General features: G+C 45.8%; 3 protein-coding genes and 1 pseudogene across 8 annotated transcripts in view; 2 read left to right on the top strand and 2 right to left on the bottom strand.

The window, feature by feature from the left end:
- The window catches only part of xpo4 (exportin 4), a gene marked incomplete at its 5' end in the record, with an annotated part of 47,038 nt that extends 36,251 nt beyond the window's left edge, over positions 1-10,787 (top strand). The window contains 6 exon segments of the mRNA XM_084179677.1: positions 460-753; positions 1,071-1,251; positions 1,396-1,511; positions 1,638-1,886; positions 2,002-2,094; positions 9,201-10,787. Coding sequence (XP_084035803.1) covers positions 460-753; positions 1,071-1,251; positions 1,396-1,511; positions 1,638-1,886; positions 2,002-2,094; positions 9,201-9,398 — 1,131 coding nt within the window. The 3' untranslated portion in view covers positions 9,399-10,787.
- Positions 10,788-11,394: 607 nt separating this feature from the next.
- On the top strand, positions 11,395-13,081 carry eef1akmt1 (EEF1A lysine methyltransferase 1). The gene is made up of 4 exons (XM_084179078.1): positions 11,395-11,870; positions 12,002-12,084; positions 12,201-12,490; positions 12,635-13,081. Exons 1-4 carry the CDS (start codon positions 11,724-11,726, stop codon positions 12,763-12,765), a joined length of 651 nt encoding a protein of 216 aa, XP_084035204.1. The 5' UTR covers positions 11,395-11,723; the 3' UTR covers positions 12,766-13,081.
- A 129-nt stretch (positions 13,082-13,210) lies between these two features.
- Positions 13,211-13,964, bottom strand: LOC311143795 (interleukin-17D-like; annotated as a pseudogene). Its single transcript has 2 exons — positions 13,693-13,964; positions 13,211-13,583 (listed from the first exon to the last, which is right to left on the bottom strand). The product of its transcript is annotated as an interleukin-17D-like (transcript).
- Positions 13,965-16,500: 2,536 nt separating this feature from the next.
- Positions 16,501-20,194, bottom strand: part of ift88 (intraflagellar transport 88 homolog) — a 45,275-nt gene continuing 41,581 nt past the window's right edge. For 3 of the 5 annotated variants that reach the window (XM_084179298.1, XM_084179299.1, XM_084179301.1), the window contains one exon: positions 16,501-17,022. In XM_084179298.1, coding sequence (XP_084035424.1) covers positions 16,901-17,022 — 122 coding nt within the window. In that variant the 3' untranslated portion in view covers positions 16,501-16,900. The remainder of the gene's footprint in view (positions 17,023-20,194) is intronic. The other 2 variants (XM_084179300.1, XM_084179297.1) reach the window with 1 other exon arrangement.

The raw sequence follows: 20,194 nt of genomic DNA, 5'->3' as shown, positions 1-20,194 counted from the left end.
AAGTGTCTTTTCCCTGTAACTTCCCTTCCCTACTGTGGTGATTCTGTTGAACCACTCTCCACATAGACTTCAGTAGTAACAAACGGTGAAGCCAAATTATTTAACCAAAACCATTAGATCTCCCTAGAGTCTATGGCGTGATAATGATCCTCATAATGATCTTGAAGGCCTTTGTATAGTAATGCAAGATGACTCCAAAGCCATTAGGAGAGATCTAAGAATGAGATGGCAGCTGTCTTGACTTCCAGCTGCTCTGACTGTAGAGTGTTTACAGTACAGTAGCCCATTAGAAAGAGGTGGGAATGAAAATAGCCCGATCTTTCTCTCTTCATCCTCTCTCTCCTTCTCCTTCTTTGGGGTTTGGGGCCACGTTACTGTAAAGCACTTTGTGACAAATATTGTTGATTGATTAGATGTGATTGATTGATCACCTCGCTCTCCCTCTTCCTCACCCTCCAGGTGCTGCACCCCCTCCAGCAGCGCTTCCTCAACCTGATCAACCAGGAGAACTTTCCCCAGATCTGTCAGGAGGAGAGTGTGAAGCGGGAGATCGTCGCCACTCTGGAGGCGCTGTGTGGCATCGCCGAGGCAACGCAGATCGACAACGTGGCTGCTCTCTTCAGCTTCCTCATGGACTTCCTGTCCAGCTGCATCGGCCTGATGGAGGTGTACCGCAACACGCCCGAGACCGTCAACCTCATCATCGAGGTGTTCGTGGAGGTCGCCCACAAACAGATCTGCTACCTGGGAGAGGTGACGATCGTTCTAATAATAACCACACGCTTTATTAGAAATCCCTATACTTGTATTCTGTCTAAAGCAATTTAATGGGATAGGTTTGAAGTTTTATTAGTCGTATGTACAGGATACGCATGGTATACACCGTCCAACGAAATGCTTACTTACAGGTTCCTTCTTGACAATGCAACAACAATAAGAAATAATAAAATATATTATTAGCAATTGTAAATAAGAATCTGGTAGCTGTGTGTGTGTGTGTGTGTATGTGGGAGCTTTCACTGGGAAGACTAGAGTCAACAGCTACTTCTTCTCACTCTCTGCCCCCCCAGTCGAAGTCTATGAAGCTGTACGAGGCATGCCTGACTCTGCTGCAGGTCTACTCTAAGAACAACCTGGGCAGGAAGAGGGCTGATGTGGCTGCTGAGGAGGACCAGTACCAGGACCTACTGCTCATCATGGAGCTGCTTACCAACCTGCTCTCTAAGGAATTTATTGACTTCTCAGACACAGGTGTGGACGGTGTGTGTGTGTGTCTACATCTCCAACATCCCCAATGACGTCAGTCAGCGTTTTATGTATGATATTTTAGGTTCCTAGTTGGTTGTCAATACTTACAAAGTCCTCTCTTGTGTTTGTGCGTTGATGGTGGAATAGATGAGGTGTTCCGGGAGCAGGGTTCGGGAGCGGCAGGTCGGTCTGTGTCGGCTGCAGACGTAGTTCTGTTTGGGGTCAACATCATTCTGCCGCTCATGTCTCAGGACCTGCTCAAGGTAAGACCCAGGGCCAATACATTTACAATGCTCCCTTCCTTCCTTGAAGTATTTTTGAAGTAGTGATCTACATAGTCACTGTACTACAAAATGTTGTTTAACTGGTTTGTCTCTGTGTGTTTCCAGTTTCCGTCTCTGTGTAATCAGTACTACAAGCTCATCACATTCATCTGTGAGATCTTCCCTGAGAAGATCCCCCAGCTACCAGAGGAGCTGTTCAAGAGTCTCATGTACTCCCTAGAGCTGGGCATGACTTCCATGAGTTCAGAGGTCAGCCAGCTGTGTCTGGAGGCTCTGTCCCCCCTGGCCGAGCAGTGTGCCAAGACCCAGGAGAAAGACACGCCCCTCTTCATCGCCACACGCCACTTCCTCAAGGTGAGGCAGCCCCCTCCTGGGATTTCCTCCTAACTACAGGGTCTGCTTCATTTCATTATGCTCAAAAATAGGAAATGTTTTGTAATGGAAAATCTCTTTCTCTCACCCTCTCTAGTTGGTGTTTGACATGCTAGTACTGCAGAAACACAACACAGAGATCACAGTGGCAGCGGGAGAAGCTCTCTATACACTAGTGTGCCTGCATCAAGTGAGTATCCTTTGCTTTTATACTTTACATTACATTTACGTCATTTAGCAGACGCTCTTATCCAGAGCGACTTACAAATTGGTGCATTCACCTTATAGCCAGTGGGGTAACCACTTTACAATATATATATATTTTTTTTTTTTTGGGTGGGGTAAGTGGGGGGGGGGGTTATCCTATCCCAGGTATTCCTTAAAGAGGTGGGGTTTCAAGTGTCTCCGGAAGGTGGTGAGTGACTCCGCTGTCCCGGCGTCGTGAGGGAGCTTGTTCCACCATTGGGGTGCCAGAGCAGCGAACAGTTTTGACTGGGCTGAGCGGAAACTGTGCTTCCGCAGAGGTGGGGGGCCAGCAGGCCAGAGGTGGATGAACGCAATGCCCTCGTTTGGGTGTAGGGACTGATCAGAGCCTGAAGGTACGGAGGTGCCGTTCCCCTCACAGCTCCGTAGGCAAGCACCATGGTCTTATAGCAGATGCGAGCTTCAACTGGAAGCCAGTGGAGTGTGCGGAGGAGCGGGGTGACGTGAGAGAACTTGGGAAGGTTGAACACCAGACGGGCTGCGGCATTCTGGATGAGTTGTAAGGGTTTAATGGCACAGGCAGGGAGCCCAGCCAACAGCGAGTTGCAGTAATCCAGACGGGAGATGACAAGTGCCTGGATTAGGACCTGTGCCGCTTCCTGTGTAAGGCAGGGTCGTACTCTCCGAATGTTGTAGAGCATGAACCTACAGGATCGGGTCACCGCCTTGATGTTAGCGGAGAACGACAGGGTGTTGTCCAGGGTCACGCCAAGGCTCTTTGCACTCTGGGAGGAGGACACAACGGAGTTGTCAACCGTGATGGCGAGATCATGGAACGGGCAGTCCTTCCCCGGGAGGAAGAGCAGCTCTGTCTTGCCGAGGTTCAGCTTGAGGTGGTGATCCGTCATCCACACTGATATGTCTGCCAGACATGCAGAGATGCGATTCGCCACCTGGTTATCAGAAGGGGGAAAGGAGAAGATTAGTTGTGTGTCGTCTGCGTAGCAATGATAGGAGAGGCCATGTGAGGATATGACAGAGCCAAGTGACTTGGTGTATAGCGAGAATAGGAAAGGGCCTAGAACTGAGCCCTGGGGGACACCAGTGGTGAGAGCACGTGGTGCGGAGACAGATTCTCGCCACGCCACTTGGTAGGAGCGACCTGTCAGGTGGACGCAATCCAAGAGTGAGCCGCGCCGGAGATGCCCAACTCGGAGAGGGTGGAGAGGAGGATCTGATGGTTCACAGTATCAAAGGCAGCAGACAGGTCTAGAAGGACAAGAGCAGAGGAGAGAGAGTTAGCTTTAGCAGTGCGGAGAGCCTCCGTGACACAGAGAAGAGCAGTCTCAATTGAATGACCAGTCTTGAAACCTGACTGGTTTGGATCAAGAAGGTCATTCTGAGAGAGAGCAAGAGAGTTGGCTAAAGACGGCATGCTCGAGTTTTGGAGAGAAAAGAAAGAAGGGATACTGGTCTGTAGTTGTTGACATCGGAGGGATCGAGTGTAGGTTTTTTGAGAAGGGGTGCAACTCTCGCTCTCTTGAAGACGAAAGGGACATAGCCAGTGGTCAAGGATGAGTTGATGAGCGAGGTGAGGTAAGGGAGAAGGTCTCCGGAAATGGTCTGGAGAAGAGTGGAGGGGATAGGGTCAAGCGGGCAGGTTGTTGGGCTGCCGGCCGTCACAAGTCGCAAGATTTCATCTGGAGAGAGAGGGGAGAAAGAAGTCAAAGCATAGGGTAGGGCAGTGTGAGCAGGACCATACTTCCCACACACTAGAATGGCGCCGGGGAAGATGGCTGCCGTTTTACAGCCCTCTAACCAATTGTACCATTATGTGTGTTTTTTCGCGTTATTTGTAATTTATTCTGTACATAATGTTTCTGCCACCGTCTCTTATGACCAAAAAGAGCTTCTTGATATCAGGACAGCGATTACCCACCTCGTATTGGACGAAGATTTTTTCAACGAGTCGGACGCAAAGGATATCCTACAGACACCCGACAAGGCCCAAATCCCCGTCATTCGCATGAGAAAGAGACAGAGATATCGTGGACGTAGGTCGGGGTGCCTTGTAAGCATCCGACGGCAAGCGAGTAAACTGCCTCTTCCATCAATCCTATTAGCCAATGTTCAATCATTTGAAAATAAATTGGACGACCTAAGATTAAGGTTATCCTACCAACGGGACATTAAAACTGTAATATCTTATGTTTCACTGAGTCGTGGCTGAACGACGACATGGATAACATAGAGCTGGCGGGATATACGCTACATCGGCAGGATAGAACGGCTGACTCCGGTAAGACAAGGGGTGGCGGTCTGTGTATATTTGTAAACAACAGCTGGTGCATAAAATCGAATACTAAGGAAGTCTCGAGGTTTTGCTCGCCTGAGGTAGAGTATCTCATGATAAGCTGTAGACCACACTATTTACCAAGATAGTTTTCATCTATATTTAGAGGCCGGGGACTTTAATGCAGGGAAATGTTAAATCCGTTCTACCTCATTTCTACCAGCATGTTAAATGTGCAAACAGAGGGGAAAAAACTCTAGACCACCTTTACTCCACACACAGAGACACGTACAAAGCGCTCCCTCGCCCTCCATTTGGCAAATCTGACCATAACGCTATCCTCCTGATTCCTGCTTATAAGCAAAAACTAAAGCAGGAAGCACCAGTGACTCGGTTAATAAGGAAGTGGTCAGATGACGCAGATGCTAAGCTACAGGACTGTTTTACTAGCACAGACTGGAATATGTTCTGGGATTCTTCCAATAGCATTGAGGAGTACACCACATCAGTCACTGGCTTCATCAATAAGTGCATCAATAACGTCGTCCCCACAGTGACCGAATCTACAGTTGAAGTCGGAAGTTTACATACACTTAGGTTGGAGTCATTAAAACTCATTTTGCAACCATTCCACTAATTTCTTGTTAACAAACTATAGTTTTGGCAAGTCGGTTAAGACATCTACTTTGTGCATGACAAGTCATTTTTCCAACAATTGTTTACAGACAGATTATTTCACTTATAATTCACTGTATCACAATTCCAGTGGGTCAGACGTTTACATACACTATGTTGACTGTGCCTTTAAAAAGCTTGGAAAATTCCAGAAAATGATGTCATGGCTTTAGAAGCTTCCGATAGGCTAATTGACATCATTTGAGGCAATTGGAGGTGTACCTGTGGATGTATTTCAAGGCCTACCTTCAAACTCAGTGCCTCTTTGCTTGACATCATGGAAAAATTTAAAAGAAATCAGCCAAGACCTCAGAAAAAAACTGTAGACCTCCACAAGTCTGGTTCATCCTTGGGAGCAATTTCCAAATGCCTGAAGGTACCAAGTTAATCTGTACAAACAATAATACGCAAGGATAAACACCATGGGACCACGCAGCCGTCATACCACTCAGGAAGGAGACGTGTTCTGTCTCCTAGAGTTGAATGTACTTTGGTGCGTGTAATGATGTCATGTCATAGTATTGTGAGGACAGAGGAAGAGTTAAGAGATGAGTGGTTTGGGGCCATGAAGTCTACATTCCATTATGTCAAGGTAGATTAGTGATGTTTAGGATAGTGACTTGGGGTAAAGAGTGATGAACATCAAAGACAGGGAGTGCCCATGGAGACTTGCCAGATGTATGCCAGGAAGTTGGTAATAAAGGGTATATAAGGTAGAGTGTCTTTGTTCAAGTTAGTTCAACTGACGAAGGGCAAAGCTATGTCCGTTGGTTAGATGAACCCATGAGCTCGTGATTCAATAAATACTTGGTATGAAACCTCCACAGAATGTCTAAGTATATCCTTGCATCCTTGATTCTTTGATACCTGAGAAACTCATCATAACGGTGCGAAAAGTGCAAATCAATCCCAGAACAACAGCAAAGGACCTTGTGAAGATGCTGGAGGAAACAGGTGTACAAAAGTATCTATATCCACAGTAAAACGAGTCCTATATCGACATAACCTGAAAGGCCGCTCAGCAAGGAAGAAGCCACTGCTCCAAAACCGCCATTAAAAAGCCAGACTACGGTTTGCAACTGCACATGGGGACAAAGATCGTACTTTTTGGAGAAATTTCCTCTAGTCTGATGAAACAAAAATAGAACTGTTTGGCCATAATGACCATCGTTATGTTTGGAGGAAAAAGGGGTGCTTGCAAGACGAAGAACACCATCACAACCGTGAAGCACGGGGGTGGCAGCATCATGCTGTGGGGGTGCTTTGCTGCAGGAGGGACTGGTGCACTTCACAAAATAGATGGCATCATGAGGAAGGAAAATGATGTGGATATATTGAAGTAACATCTCAAGACATCAGTCAGGAAGTTGAAGCTTGGTCGCAAATGGTTCTTCCAAATGGACAATGACCCCAAGCATACTTCCAAATTTGTGACAAAATGGCTTAAGGATAACAAAGTCAAGGTATTGGAGTGGCCATCACAAAGCCCTGACCTCAATCCTATAGAACATTTGTGGGCAGAACTGAAAAAGTGTGTGCGAGCAAGGAGGCCTACAAACCTGACACAGTTACACCAGCTCTGTCAGGAGGAATGGGACAAAATTCACCCAACTTTTTGTGGGAAGCTTGTGGAAGGCTACCCGAAACGTTTGACCCAAGTTAAACAATTTCAAGGCAATGCTACCAAATACTAATTGAGTGTATGTAAACTTCTGACCCACTGGGAATGTGATGAAGAAATAAAAGCTTAAATAAATCATTCTCTCTACTATTATTGTGAAATGTCACATTCTTAAAATAAAGTGGTTATCCTAACTGACCTAAGACAGGGAATTTTTACTAGGATTAAATGTCAGGAATAGTGAAAAAACTGAGTTCAAATGTATTTGGTTTGGTTCCGACTTCAACTGTACATACCCCAAACAGAAGCCATGGATTACAGGCAACATCCACACTGAGCTTAAGGGTAGAGCTGCCGCTTTCAAGGAGCGGGACTCTAACCCGGACGCTTAAAAGAAATCCCGCTATGCCCTCCAACGAACCATCAAACAGGCAAAGAGTCAATACAAGACTAAGATTGAATCGTACTTCACCGGCTCCGACACTCGTCGGATGTGGCAGGACTTGAAAACTATTACAGACTACAAAGGGAAGCACAGCCGCAAGCTGCCCAGTGACACAAGCCTACCAGACGAGCTAAATCACTTCTATGCTCGCTTCGAGGCAAGCAACACTGACGCATGCATGAGAGCATCAGCTGTTCCGGATGACTATGTGATCACGCTCTCCGTAGCCGATGTGAGTAAGACTTTTAAGCAGGTCAACATTCACAAGGCCGCAGGGCCAGACGGATTACCAGGACGTGTACTCCGAGCATGCGCTGACCAACTGGCAAGTGTCTTCACTGACATTTTCAACATGTCCCTGACTGAGTCTGTAATACCAACATGTTTCAAGCAGACCACCAATAGTCCCTGTGTCCACGAACACTAAGATAACCTGCCTAAATGACTACCTACCCGTAGCGCTCACGTCTGTAGCCATGAAGTGCTTTGAAAGGCTGGTCATGGCTCACATCAACACCATTATCCCAGAAACCCTAGACCCACTCCAATTTGCATACCGCCCCAACAGATCCACAGATGATGCAATCACTATTGCACTCCACCCTGCCCTTTCCCACCTGGACAAGAGGAACACCTGAGTGAGAATGCTATTCATTGACTACAGCTCAGCGTTCAACACCATAGTGCCCTCAAAGCTCATCACTAAGCTAAGGACCCTGGGACTAAACACCTCCCTCTGCAACTGGATCCTGGACTTCCTGACAGGCCTCCCCCAGGTGGTAAGGGTAGGTAACAACACATCTGCCATGCTCATCCTCAACACGGGGCCCCTCAGGGGTGTGTGCTCAGTCCCCTCCTGTACTCCCTGTTCCCCCATGACTGCATGGCCAGGCACCTCTCCAACACCATCATTAAGTTTGCAGATGACACAACAGTGGTACTCCTGATCACCGACAATGATGAGACAGCCTATAGGGAGGAGGTCCGAGACCTGGCCATGTGGTGCCAGGATAACAACATCTCCCTCAACGTGATCAAGACAAAGGAGATGATTGTGGACTACAGTGGGAAAAAAAGAAGACTGGGCACACCCCCATTCTCATCGACGGGGCTGTAGTGGAACAGGTTGAGAGCTTCAAGTTCCTTGGTGTCCACATCACCAACAAACTATCATGGTCCAAACACACCAAGACAGTCGTGAAGAGGGCACGACAAAGCCTATTCCCCATCAGGAGACTGAAAAGATTTGGCATGGGTCCTCAGATCCTCAAAAAGTTATACAGCTGCACCATCGAGAGCATCCTGACTGGTTGCATCACTGCCTGGTATGGCAACTGCTCGGCCTCCGACCGCAAGGCACTACAGAGGGTAGTGCGTACGGCCCAGTACATCACTTGGGCCAAGCTTCCTGCCATCCAGGACCTCTATACCTGGCAGTGTCAGAGGAAGGCCCTAAAAATTGTCAGACTCCAGCCACCCTAGTCATAGACTGTTCTCTCTGCTACCGCACGCCAAGCAGTATCGGAGCGCCAAGTGTAGGTCCAACTGGCTTCTTAACAGCTTCTACCCCCAAGCCATAAGACTCCTGAACAGCTAATCAAATGGCTACCCGGACCCTCTTTTACGCTGCTGCTACTCTGTTTATTATGTATGCATAGTCACTTTAACTCTACCCACATGTACATATTACCTCCGTTACCTCGACTAACCGGTGCTTCCACACATTGACTCTGTACCGGTACCCCCTGTATATAGCCTCCCTACTGTTATTTTATTTTACTGCTGCTCTTTAATTATTTGCTATTTTTATTTTTTACATATCTATTTTTTACTTAACTTTTGTTTTTTTCTTAAAACTGCATTGTTGGTTAAGGGCTTGTAATTAAGCATTTCACTGTAAGGTCTACAACTTTTGTATTCGGCGCATGTGGCAAATAGAATTTGATTTGATTTATCTTAGTCTTTTGATTGGCTATGGTGATGTATGTGGATGTTGTACCTCCTGTCGGCCTCATATGATGACGTAATTCCCTATCCTCTCTCCTTCCCTCTCGCCAGGCGGAGTACAAGGAGCTGGTGGAGTCTCTGCTCGCCACCCAGCGAGATGCCGTCATCTACCAGCGACTGGCCGACGCCTTTAACAAGCTGACAGCCAGCAGCACGCCGCCCAGCATGGACCGCAAGCAGAAGGTGGACTTCCTCAAGAGCCTAGAGGAGTTTGTGTCCAACGTAGGTGGGCTGCTCTGTGTCAAATAACCACCAAACTCCCCTCCTCCCTAGCACCTATTTCTATGTCCAACCCGCTCACAGACGATCTACCTTGACCACATCTGACCACGCCAAACCATGAAACAGACACAGACAGACCAAGCTGAGGAGCTGCACTGTTAGACTGTGACATAAAGGGGGGAGGTTGAGACACTGAAGGGAGCAGTGGTGTGGACTGGACTATGGTGTCGTTTGGGCAGGTTTCCACGCCTGCTCCTCCCCCTATCCCCTCCTTTTTCATCAGAGGCCCCCAGCGCTCGTATACAGTGAGGGGAGGGGGGATCAGAGAGGGATGGACTCATCCACTCATCCAATCATTTTTTAAGTTTGCCAGTGGGAGGGTTGGTATGAACACAACAGGAGGAGGTGCCAATCTGTTCTGAGAACGCTATGCCTCTCCCTGCCTCTACACCCTAACCCCCTCCCCCTCCCAGAGTGCCTTTGTTTTCTTGTTTGTGTCGTGTGTCTGTGTGGCCAAGCTGAGACGTGTCTTACATACAGCAACGACTGTGCCTGTCACATACCAAGAACACGGTGGAAGCACGCACACACAAATCTCCATGACAACGAGAGGCTCGATCCCGCCACCGGGTTGCTGAACCTGTTAAACGGGAGGTCCGATGACAAAAAAACTAATCACTTCATGTTCATCAAGGGTGTATATATGTTTTCAAAAAAAGTGGAAAAATGTATGTTTAAAACAATGACTGAAAAGTTTTTATAAGATGATAGATGGAAGAGAAGCTGCATTTTTATGGTTATGAGTTCACTTTAACAAAAAAGAGGGTGAATTTGAAAACGTTTTATTCAATTTCTTTATCATTCTAGATTGTAGTTCTATTCTCTGCCACCCTTTGGCTCCCTAGAACCATTTCAGTCCTGACTGCCCACAGCCAAGACACAGACAATTGGAGGCCTTAGGCCCTTAGGAAGGTTGGGCCCCTGAAGTTTAGCATACTCTCTCTAGTTGTATTTTTCTATGCCACAGCCACTCTTTCCACTTCAAAACACACTGGATGGAAGTTCAAGTCCCTATAACTGAAGAAAGCAATAATGAACCAAAAATTGAACAAAACCACTTGTTTTAACCATGCATTTGAGACGGACTCACTCCCTTCCTCTGTTTAGACCACAACCCTGGTTATTTTGGAATGCCTGAATGAATTGTATTGAAATGTAAAAGTGTACATAAACGTATTATGTAAAATATTTAGTTTTTCCTCTTCTGTTTACATTGTTTTCATTTTTGTCCATCTCAATTTCCTGTTATACAGAATATGGAAAAAGTTCCATATTCCGTTTTGATCGTGGTTCTTGAAAACATAAAATCCAAAGTGCTTTCAATATCTCTGAAATAAAAATGGATGATTATATGTAGAGATTGTTAATGTATTTAATTATACAAATTAATTTGACTGATGTGTCATTCATGCACGGTAGAGATGGGAAGACTGATTCGACTCGTTCAGTCAGAAGAACAAATCTTTAATTTCGTTAAACCAGACTAGATTGCAAACGACTCATGGCGGAATACATTGCTTAACTCCCGTGAGGGCGAACTACAGCCCACCAAACGATTCGTTCTCGAGGTGGAGTTTGTTGAGCTGTGTCCATCTCATAACATTCCATAATCAATTAATTGCAGTCATTCTTGCAGCATGCGATCAATTATCAGTTCTAAACATGTATCTCTATGCTCATGATCTATTTTCCTATGCGCACGGTCGGAGCACGTCTCTGGAGAAGCTGATCCGGAGGAGCGTGTATTAATCCAGCTATAGAATTATAATTATATTATACCTCAGTGTGTATGACTCATTGCGGCTAGCACTAGCAGGTCAAACCAACGATTAAAATTAACGAGTAACTCAGAAAAATGAATCATGAATCTCGAGTCAGTAAAAAGAGTCGTTCAAAAAGAACGAATCGTTCGCGAACAGCATATGCACAGCCTGACAAAATCGCCATATGTCCTTCCTTGGACACCGTAACCGTAGTGTGTTATTTTTTGACATGTGTTGTAAACGATTAATCAGTAGTGACACTTTATTTTTATTTCAGAAACCAGCAACACACCACTTAAAGGAACTATACTAATTTACAGTAGGCAAATATGTTGATCTTGCACTTTCTGGCTAACTAGCTAGCATTGCGGTTTTCAGTAGTAGCTTGTTAGCGCGTTTTAAGAGCGCAACACACTGACGCTAACGTTAGCTAGCTACGGTAGCTAAGTTACAGTTCACTAGCTAGCTTTCCAGTTTGTTTGTGTTACGTGTAGGTGGTTGTCATCGACCTTCCAGCAAGTTTGAAGCCATGAGTGACAGCGACGACGATGTCCCTCAGCTGTCCGCGGCCACTCTGGCTGCCCTGCATGAGTTTTACACAGAGGAGAGGGACGGGCTGGTGCAGAGCACAGCACCGGTGGACAAGTACTCGGTGGGGGCGGTGGAAGAGGACTGGGTATGTTGACCGTGATGCTAGATATTGCTGATAAACTTCTCAGCTGGCCCACTGGCTATTCCCCTCTTATCACTCCCCTCTATAGCAACATTATGGCTGTATTTACATTGCTTGACATATCTGTCCACCAGCGTATGAGCCAATTCTGGTACAGCGATGAGACAGCAACCAGGCTAGTTGAAGAGGTAATTCAGGAAGCTGGGAAAGGTGGCAGGTGAGGGGATTATGTACTATGCATTTACACAGTCTGCCGGGGGGGTGTGTGTTGAGTATTTCACTACAGACTGCCCTTCTAAAGCTTACTAACATTGTGATGTTGTTACTTACTAGGATAGCCTGTCTGAGCGCACCCAGTGTGTACCAGAAGCTGAAGCAGGGCGTGGTGGAGGGCTCTGACGGTGTGTCGGCTGTGGTTCTTGAGTACGACCGCCGTTTTGACACCTACGGCCAAGAGTTCATCTTCTATGACTACAACGAGCCCCTAGCTCTCCCAGAGGACCTGGCCCAACAGAGTTTTGATATTGTCCTAGCTGACCCCCCCTACCTGTCTGAGGAGTGCCTCACCAAGGTCGCCCAGACTGTCAAGTACCTGGCCAAGGGCAAGGTGCTGCTCTGCACAGGTGAGCCTCATGTAGCTGTGTCTGTCCTCGGGCTTGTGCCCTTCTCCATACCTCACACAACACTCAATACGCGCATTCTTCTTACACATACCAGAATGACATGCCACTCTCTGCAGCTTTGTTTTATCTACCACTCTCCTTCAGGAGCCATCATGGAGGAGCATGCAGAGAAGCTGATGGGTCTGAAGATATGCAGCTTCCTGCCCAAACACAACAAAAACCTGGCCAACGAGTTCCGCTGTTTCACTAACTACCCTTCAAACCTCCTGTCCTGAGGCTCTACAACCCTTCATGTATGGCCTTATTGACTTTTGATGTCTGACATCCATCAATGCCCCAGTTCTGACTTGACTGATGATATCTGTGACAGTTGCAAGGAAGACTAATCTTGTTGGGCAATTTTCATTGCCTGTCAGACATCCAAGGTTTCATTTTGGGGACCATGGTATCAAGACCCTGTGGGTTGTTTTTAATATGATTTCTTATCCCATAACATAATTGTGAAGTAAGTGAATAACGGTATTCATGTTTGACTTCAGTGTAAATAATATTTCATATACACACAGAAAATAAAGATGTCTAAACTGTTGTAAAAATCTGTCGGATTTCATTTGCAGGGCCTGGAAACATGCTTAGAGTATCATGTAATACCAGCAGGTGGCAGTGTCAATTAGGATATTACTGTTGAAATCCTCCTGGGTTCAAAACTGCTGCTGCTGCTTACACAGCCAACCATGCATTTTCATACATATTACACAGCTCTTTTTCTATTGCCTTGCTGCCCATGGATATTTTATACATTCTTGTCATTGGAGCTGAGACTGCTCTCTCCAGGCTCTGTTTGCTGCTCTGCGCATCCCTGTCTTTCTCCAGCAGGGGAACACGGGTGGCCCCCACGGCCAGATACGTAGCTCTATGTATGAGTGGGGCACCCCGACACAGGACCCTGTGCGTCGCAGGATGACGGAGGGCATGTACACAGGTTCTGCGGTACTGGTCGCTCTCCTGTCCAAACGAACCTGTCGGGCAGCCTTTACACATGCAATATGCCTCGGGTATGAACCTGGGATACCAGGCGGGGTCGTGGGAGATCCTGTTGAAGGACAAAACCCTAGATCATTCTATTGACCCATTCACAATTACTGTGATTTCTCAGTGAAGAAATATTGGCCCACGTGACATTTAGATCCAGGTATTCCTACCTGTATGCCCAGGGAGAGAGGCTGTGAAAGTTGACGGGGATCCAGGACTTTTCTCTGGAACAGGGTGTCCCGCTGACAGGCAAGTGATATTCTGGCACTCCAAGGGTGCAAGCTGCAGAGTGTGGTGGAACGCGTTCAGGACGCCCAAACATCTGCTCGAGAAAGTCCAAACACTGTCGGTTCCGGGTGGAGTTCTTGGACACCTTGGCTGACGATGCCACCTCGCATAACAGCACCAGATGCAAAGACACGACAGATGCTCGACTAAACATCATTGCGCACTTCTGTGTAGGACCCAAAATGCTATATTTTTACTGCAAAGAAACCCCCCGAATTGTCAAGCTATACAGCATTGGTTTTGAATCCTTTATAGTAGCGTTTGCGCAGATGGAAACATTGCAGTGCGCTTTGGAGTGACTAGACTGAGCGAGCTACTGGTACTTGGTGCTGTTTTTGTAATGGTTGCCGAAGTGCAGAATCTCATCCAGCTATTTTCCACTCCAAAATATTTCAGAGAATGTTGAGCAGATGGGCTGGCACTGTCAGCTGTGATTAGTAAATGTTGGGTTTATGACTAGAATTCATCCACCTGTGCTCGGGCAAACCCCGCTTCTGTTTAAAGTAAAGATCATATCCTTTAGAGGTGGAGTTTTGTGTTCTAATGCATCTTTCACCACAACAACCCATGCATCTGTAAAGGAAGTCACGCTGCTTGCTTAGCAATTTGGACCACCCAATTCGGACCACACCTGGCGCGAAGCACACCTGACCGCCCTCCTGAAGCATCTTACCAGTTGGCGCCACGCGAAAAGCTAGCTATTTGCTGGCGCAAGTGGGGACACTTCAGGCTGAGGAGTAAGTTTCACACATCCCCATGTGCTACAGTCACCCCTCAAACCTACTCAACAGCGACCCCAGGGTGAGCGGAGCGCAACTGTAGATCCCGGTCACGGCACCACTGTAAAGGATGTGAAGCTGCTTTGTCAGGGACAGGGCGTCCCGCTGACAGGCAGGTGAGATTCTGCCACTCCTAGGGTGCAAGCTGCAGAGTGTGATGCTTGCTTAGCCGCGGGACGTAGTTTGGGGGTGGGGTGCTGTGATTTGTTTTTGGCAGGAAAAAAAATGGACGGTGCTTAAGACATCTATACTGAACAAAAATATAAACGCAACATGTAAAGTGTTAGTGCTATGTTTCATCAGCTGAAATAAAATATCCCAGAAATGTTCTATACGCACAAAAAGCTTATTTCTCTCAAATGCCCGTTATTGATCATTTCACCTTTGCCAAGATAATCCATCCACCTGACCAGTGTGGCATATCAAGAAGCTGATTAAACAGTGTGATCATTACACAGGTGCACCTTGTGCTGGAGACAATAAAAGGCCACTCTAAAATGTGCAGTTTTGTCACACAACACAGTGCCACAGATGTCTCAAGTTTTGAGGGAGCGTGCAATTGGCATGCTGACTGCAGGAATGTTCACCAGAGCTGTTGCCAGATAATTTGATGTTCATTTCTCTACCATAAGCCGCCTCAGTCATTTTAGAGAATTTGGCAGTACGTCCAACTGGCCTCACAACCACAGACCACGTGTAACCATGCCAGCCCAGGACCTCCACATCTGGCTTCTTCACCTGCGGGATCGTCTGAGAACAGCCACCCGGACAGCTGATGTAACTGAAGAGTATTTCTGTCTGTAATAAAGCCCCTTTGTGGGGTAAAACTCATTCTGATTGCCTGGGCCTGCCTCCCCAGTTGGTGGGCCAAAACAGTTAAACTGATAATAGTTGTGGAATATAGAAATACTTGCTTAATATATTTTTCCAAGTTTCTGGAAATACTTTGCAAATGCAACTTATTTCAATGAGAAAACTGAAATGTTTATCCAGTCCTTTTCCATTTTAGTTGACGCTCTTATTCAGAGCAACTTACAGTAGTGAGTGCATACATGTTCATACTTTTCATACTGGTCCCCCGTGGGAATTGAACCCACAATCTTAGCATTGCAAGTGCCATGCTCTACCAACTGAGCCACATCACAAAACACTTGTCTCAGTGTACCTCATTACTGTATTGTGCATTGTTTTTCTTCATGGTGATGGAAAGTCTACAGGCACAAACCTAGATGACCAGCCTATGTACAACATTTACATTGTGGTTTGTAAGGATGGTAAATTAATACTGCACAAAAAATGGTTGTTTTCCATGTTATTTGATCAATAAAAATATTTTATTTGATGTGGATGTTTTGTGTCTTTGCACCTGTTGATGTAAATGTTTGAGGACAGGGTTTTGTTCTTTCTGGATTCCATTAGAATGACAATCCCAGAGAAAGGGACAGGGCAACAACTATTGAATCCTGCAAGATACTGTTCTTAATTATACAACTACCTTTTTTTCCAAAGCAGAGATGCTGAAAAAATGTTTTGTACTACAGACATATCAGTCCGCTAATACTAGTAAAGGCCCATTGCACTACTTTTGTGAACAAAATATTTTTAAAACAAAATATATATTTTTTTTTTATTCTGATTTTTCAGGGGGTGCTGCAGCAGCCTCAGCACCCTTACTGTCCGCAGCCCATACCATATGCCACTTCCTCATGATTCGGCCCATACCTGGTGCGAACTTGGGACCTCTGCCTTGCTAGCACACGTGACCGCACTCCTGAAGCGTCTTACCAAGTGGGGACACCAGGCTAAGGAGTAAGTTTCACACATCCCCATGTGCAACACATCCACAATTGTACGGTGAAAAAATATTGTATAATTTTCAATCATTTGAAAATAGTTCACAAGACAAATCAGAGAGATACATGTGCTTCTTTACCTCAATCAGAGCAGAATTTGCCTGTAGCAAATTACAATAAATATTGCATTGCAAAAAATAAACATCTGTAGCCTATAAAGTATTCATTTAAATGAAGAGTCTCTAAACTGGGTTAAAACTGTATTACTATCCTGAGGGTAGCATAGAGTTAATGACAATGGAATTTCCACAAAGTTTCCAGTTGATAAAATGCAACCAGACTAGCATATGGGAAAATATTAATCTCAGTTTACGCCATAGGTTTGCCTGAATGTATAAGGGAGGCTTGAGTCAAACTCACATCGTTTCCATTTGTAAATATACTTTTTTGGGGGGGAATACCCAACTCATTTAATCTTCAAGGAAGAGGGAGGAGAAAAGCAGGGGGACTGCAGCTGGCTACTCCGGTAGTAGGTCATCTCCCAGCTCTTCATCAGCAAAGTCGTCATCTTCATTGCGCTTCTTAGCTGCAGTCTTTGGTCTCTCCATCGGAGCCCCCAGTGGATCCACGTAAGATGCATCTACACACAGGGACATATGTGGTTACTATTCATTATTATATTGCACACATGATGATCATCATCTGCCACATTGGGCAAAGGTGTCCCACACTCCCTGCAGATACTGTCTTCCACATATTGTAAGGGGAACACTCAACACCAATCCCCTGAAGAGTAATGTTCGGAAAAGGGGAGGGTGAGTGACTTCATGAAGATACCAGAGCGCCAAGTTTAGGTCTAAAAGGCTCCTTAACAGCTTCTACCCCCAAGCCATAAGACTGCTGAACAATTAATCAAATGGCTACCCGGACTATTTGCATTGACCCCACCCCCTTTTTTTGTTTTTACACTGCTGCTCCTCACTGTTTATTATCTATGCAGTCACTTTACCCCTACCTACATGTACATATTACCACAATTACCTCGACTAACCTGTACCCCCACACATTGACTCGGTACCAGTACCCCCTGTATATAGCCTCGTTATTGTTATTTTATTGTGTTACTTTTTAAAAACGTGTTTATTTTCTGAAAACTGCATTGTTGGTTAAGGGCTTGTAAGTAAGCATTTCACGGTAAGGTCTACACCTGTTGCATTCGGCGTATGTGACAAATACAATTTGATTTTATTTGAACTTTCATGCATATCATTCCACTAGAGCAGGGTTGCCCAACCCTGTTCCTGGAGAGCTGCCCTCCTGTAGGTTCTCGCTCCAACCCCAGGTGTTACTAACCTGATTCATCTTATCAACCTGCTAATTATTAGAATCAGGTGTGCTAGATTACGGTTGGAGCAAAAACCTACAGGACGTTAGCTCTCCAGGAACAGGGTTGGGCAGTCCTGCACTAGAGGGAGTCCTTTAGTCACCTCAGAACAGATTGGAGAGAATCATGCATTAACTGACTCACATACTTTATTTTAATTTCAACCACTATGATGTACTAAGTGCGTCGCTAAAGATTGATGTTAAAAAATCCATAGGGGCCTCCCGAGTGGCGCAGTGGTCTAAGGCACTCTATTTCAGTGCTAGAGGCGTCACTACAGATCCGGGTTCGATCCTGGGCTGTCGCAGCCGGCCGTGACTGGGAGACCCATGAGGTGGCGCACAATTGGCCCAGTGTCGTCCGGGTTAGTGGAGGGTTTGGCCGGCTGGGATGTCCTTGTCCCATCGCGCTCTTGCGACTCCTTGTGGTGGCCGGGCGCCTGTACGCTGACTTTCAGCAGCCAGCTGGACGGTGTTTCTTCCGACACATTGGTGCGGCTGGCTTCCACGTTAAGCGAGCAGTGTGTCAAGAAGCAGTGCGGCTTGGCAGGGTTGTGTTTTCGAGGACGCATTGGCTCTCAACCTTCGCCTCTCTCGAGTCCGTACGGGAGTTGCAGCGATGGGACAAGACTGTAACTACCACTTGGATATCAAAAAGGGGTAAAAAGCAATTTTTATATATATATACAGTGAGCTCCATAATTCATTGGACAGTGACCATTTTTTTGTTATTTTGGTTCTGTACTCTAGCACTTTGAGTTTGAAAGGATACAATGACAATGAGGGTGAAGTGCAGACTTTAATTTGAGGGTATTTTCATACATATCGGATGAACCGTTTAGAAATTATAGAAGCTTTTGTACATGGTCCCCCCCATGTTCGGGCATCAAAAAACATTGGACAGTTTAACGTAATGTAGAATAAAGTAATCATTGTTAATATTTGGTCGCATATCCTTTGCATGCATGCAATGACTGCTTGAAGTCTGCGATGCATCGACATCACCAGACGCTGGGTATCTTCCCTGGTGATGCTCTGCCAGGCCTGTACTGCATCCATCTTCAGTTCCTGCTTGTTTCGGGGACTTATTGCCGTCAGTCTCCTCTTCAGCATGTAAAATGCATGTTCAATTGGATTCAGATCCGGTGATTGACTCGGCCAGTCAAGGATTTTCCACTTTTTGGCCATCAAAAACCCCTTCGTTGCTCTAGCAGTATGTTTAGGGTCATTGTCTTGTTGCATGATGAAGTGCCGTCCAATGAGTTTGGAGGCATTTGGTTTTATCTGAGCAGATAAAATATTTCTGTAGACTTCAGAATTCATTGTTCTACTTCTGTCTGCAGTCACATCATCGATGACGACAAGTGAGCCTGTTCCACTGGCAACCATACAGGCCCAAGCCATAACACCCCCTCCACCATGTTTCACGGATGAGGTGGTATACTTTGGATCATGGGCATTTCTTTTTTTTCTCCACACTTTCCTCTTTCCATCACTCTGGTACATGTTAATCTTTGTCTCATCTGTCCACAATACTTTTTTCCAGAACTCTTGGGGCTCTTTTATGTGCTTTTTAGCAAACTGTAATCTCACCTTTCTGTTCTTCAGGCTTATCAGTGGTTTGCATCTTGTAGTGTACCCTCTGTAGTCTTCTATGTATGGTAGACTTTGACACATCTACACCTGCATCCAGGAGAGTGTTTTTGATCTGTTGGGCTGTTGTCAGGGGGGTTTTCTTCACCATAGAGAGTATTCTCCGGTCATCCACTACAGTGGTCTTCCTCTGTCTACCGGGTCTTTTGACATTGAGTTCACCGGTTGTTTTGTTCTTGTTAATGATGAACCAAACTGTTGACTTGTGCATGGCCAGGGTTTTTGCAATGTTCCTGATTGATTGATTTTCATTTCTGAGCCTTATGACGGCCAGCTTCATTTGCATCGACACTGCTGTATTCCTCATGTTGTCACACCCCAACAACAACCTCCAAAGGCAATAACAAAGTCTAGAATCAATACTATTCATCAACAGCTCTCCTGCATTCACTAACGACACAAATGAATACACCTGCCTAACGACACACATCTGTGAAGCCAATTTAACAAATACTTGTAGTACCTTAAAATGGGGGGGACCATGTACAAACGGTGCTGTCATTTCTAAACGGTTCATCCGATATGTATGCAAATACCCTCAAATTAAAGCTGACAGTCTGCACTTCACCCTCATTGTATCCTTTCAAACTCAAAGTGCTAGAGTACAGAACAAAAATAACAAAAAAAATGTCACTGTCCAATGAATTATGGTGCTCACTGTATATACAGTGGGGAGAACAAGTATTTGATACTTTTATTTATTTTTTATTTCACCTTTATTTAACCAGGTAAGCCAGTTGAGAACAAGTTCTCATTTACAACTGCGACCTGGCCAA

The sequence above is a fragment of the Coregonus lavaretus genome, assembly GCF_964263955.1.
Source record: "Coregonus lavaretus genome assembly, chromosome: 16".
Classification (NCBI taxonomy): Eukaryota; Metazoa; Chordata; class Actinopteri; order Salmoniformes; family Salmonidae; genus Coregonus; species Coregonus lavaretus.
Note: the sequence above shows the minus strand (reverse complement) of the source record. Positions and strands in the feature narration are given on the sequence as shown.

Bases quoted from the DNA above. Each gene is read 5' to 3' on its own strand.
- eef1akmt1 (XM_084179078.1), top strand. From the start codon at position 11,724: ATGAGTGACAGCGACGACGATGTCCCTCAGCTGTCCGCGGCCACTCTG. The intron at 11,871-12,001 runs GTATGTTGACCG...TCTGTCCACCAG, and splicing joins GGGCGGTGGAAGAGGACTGG to CGTATGAGCCAATTCTGGTA. The intron at 12,085-12,200 runs GTGAGGGGATTA...GTTACTTACTAG, and splicing joins GAAGCTGGGAAAGGTGGCAG to GATAGCCTGTCTGAGCGCAC.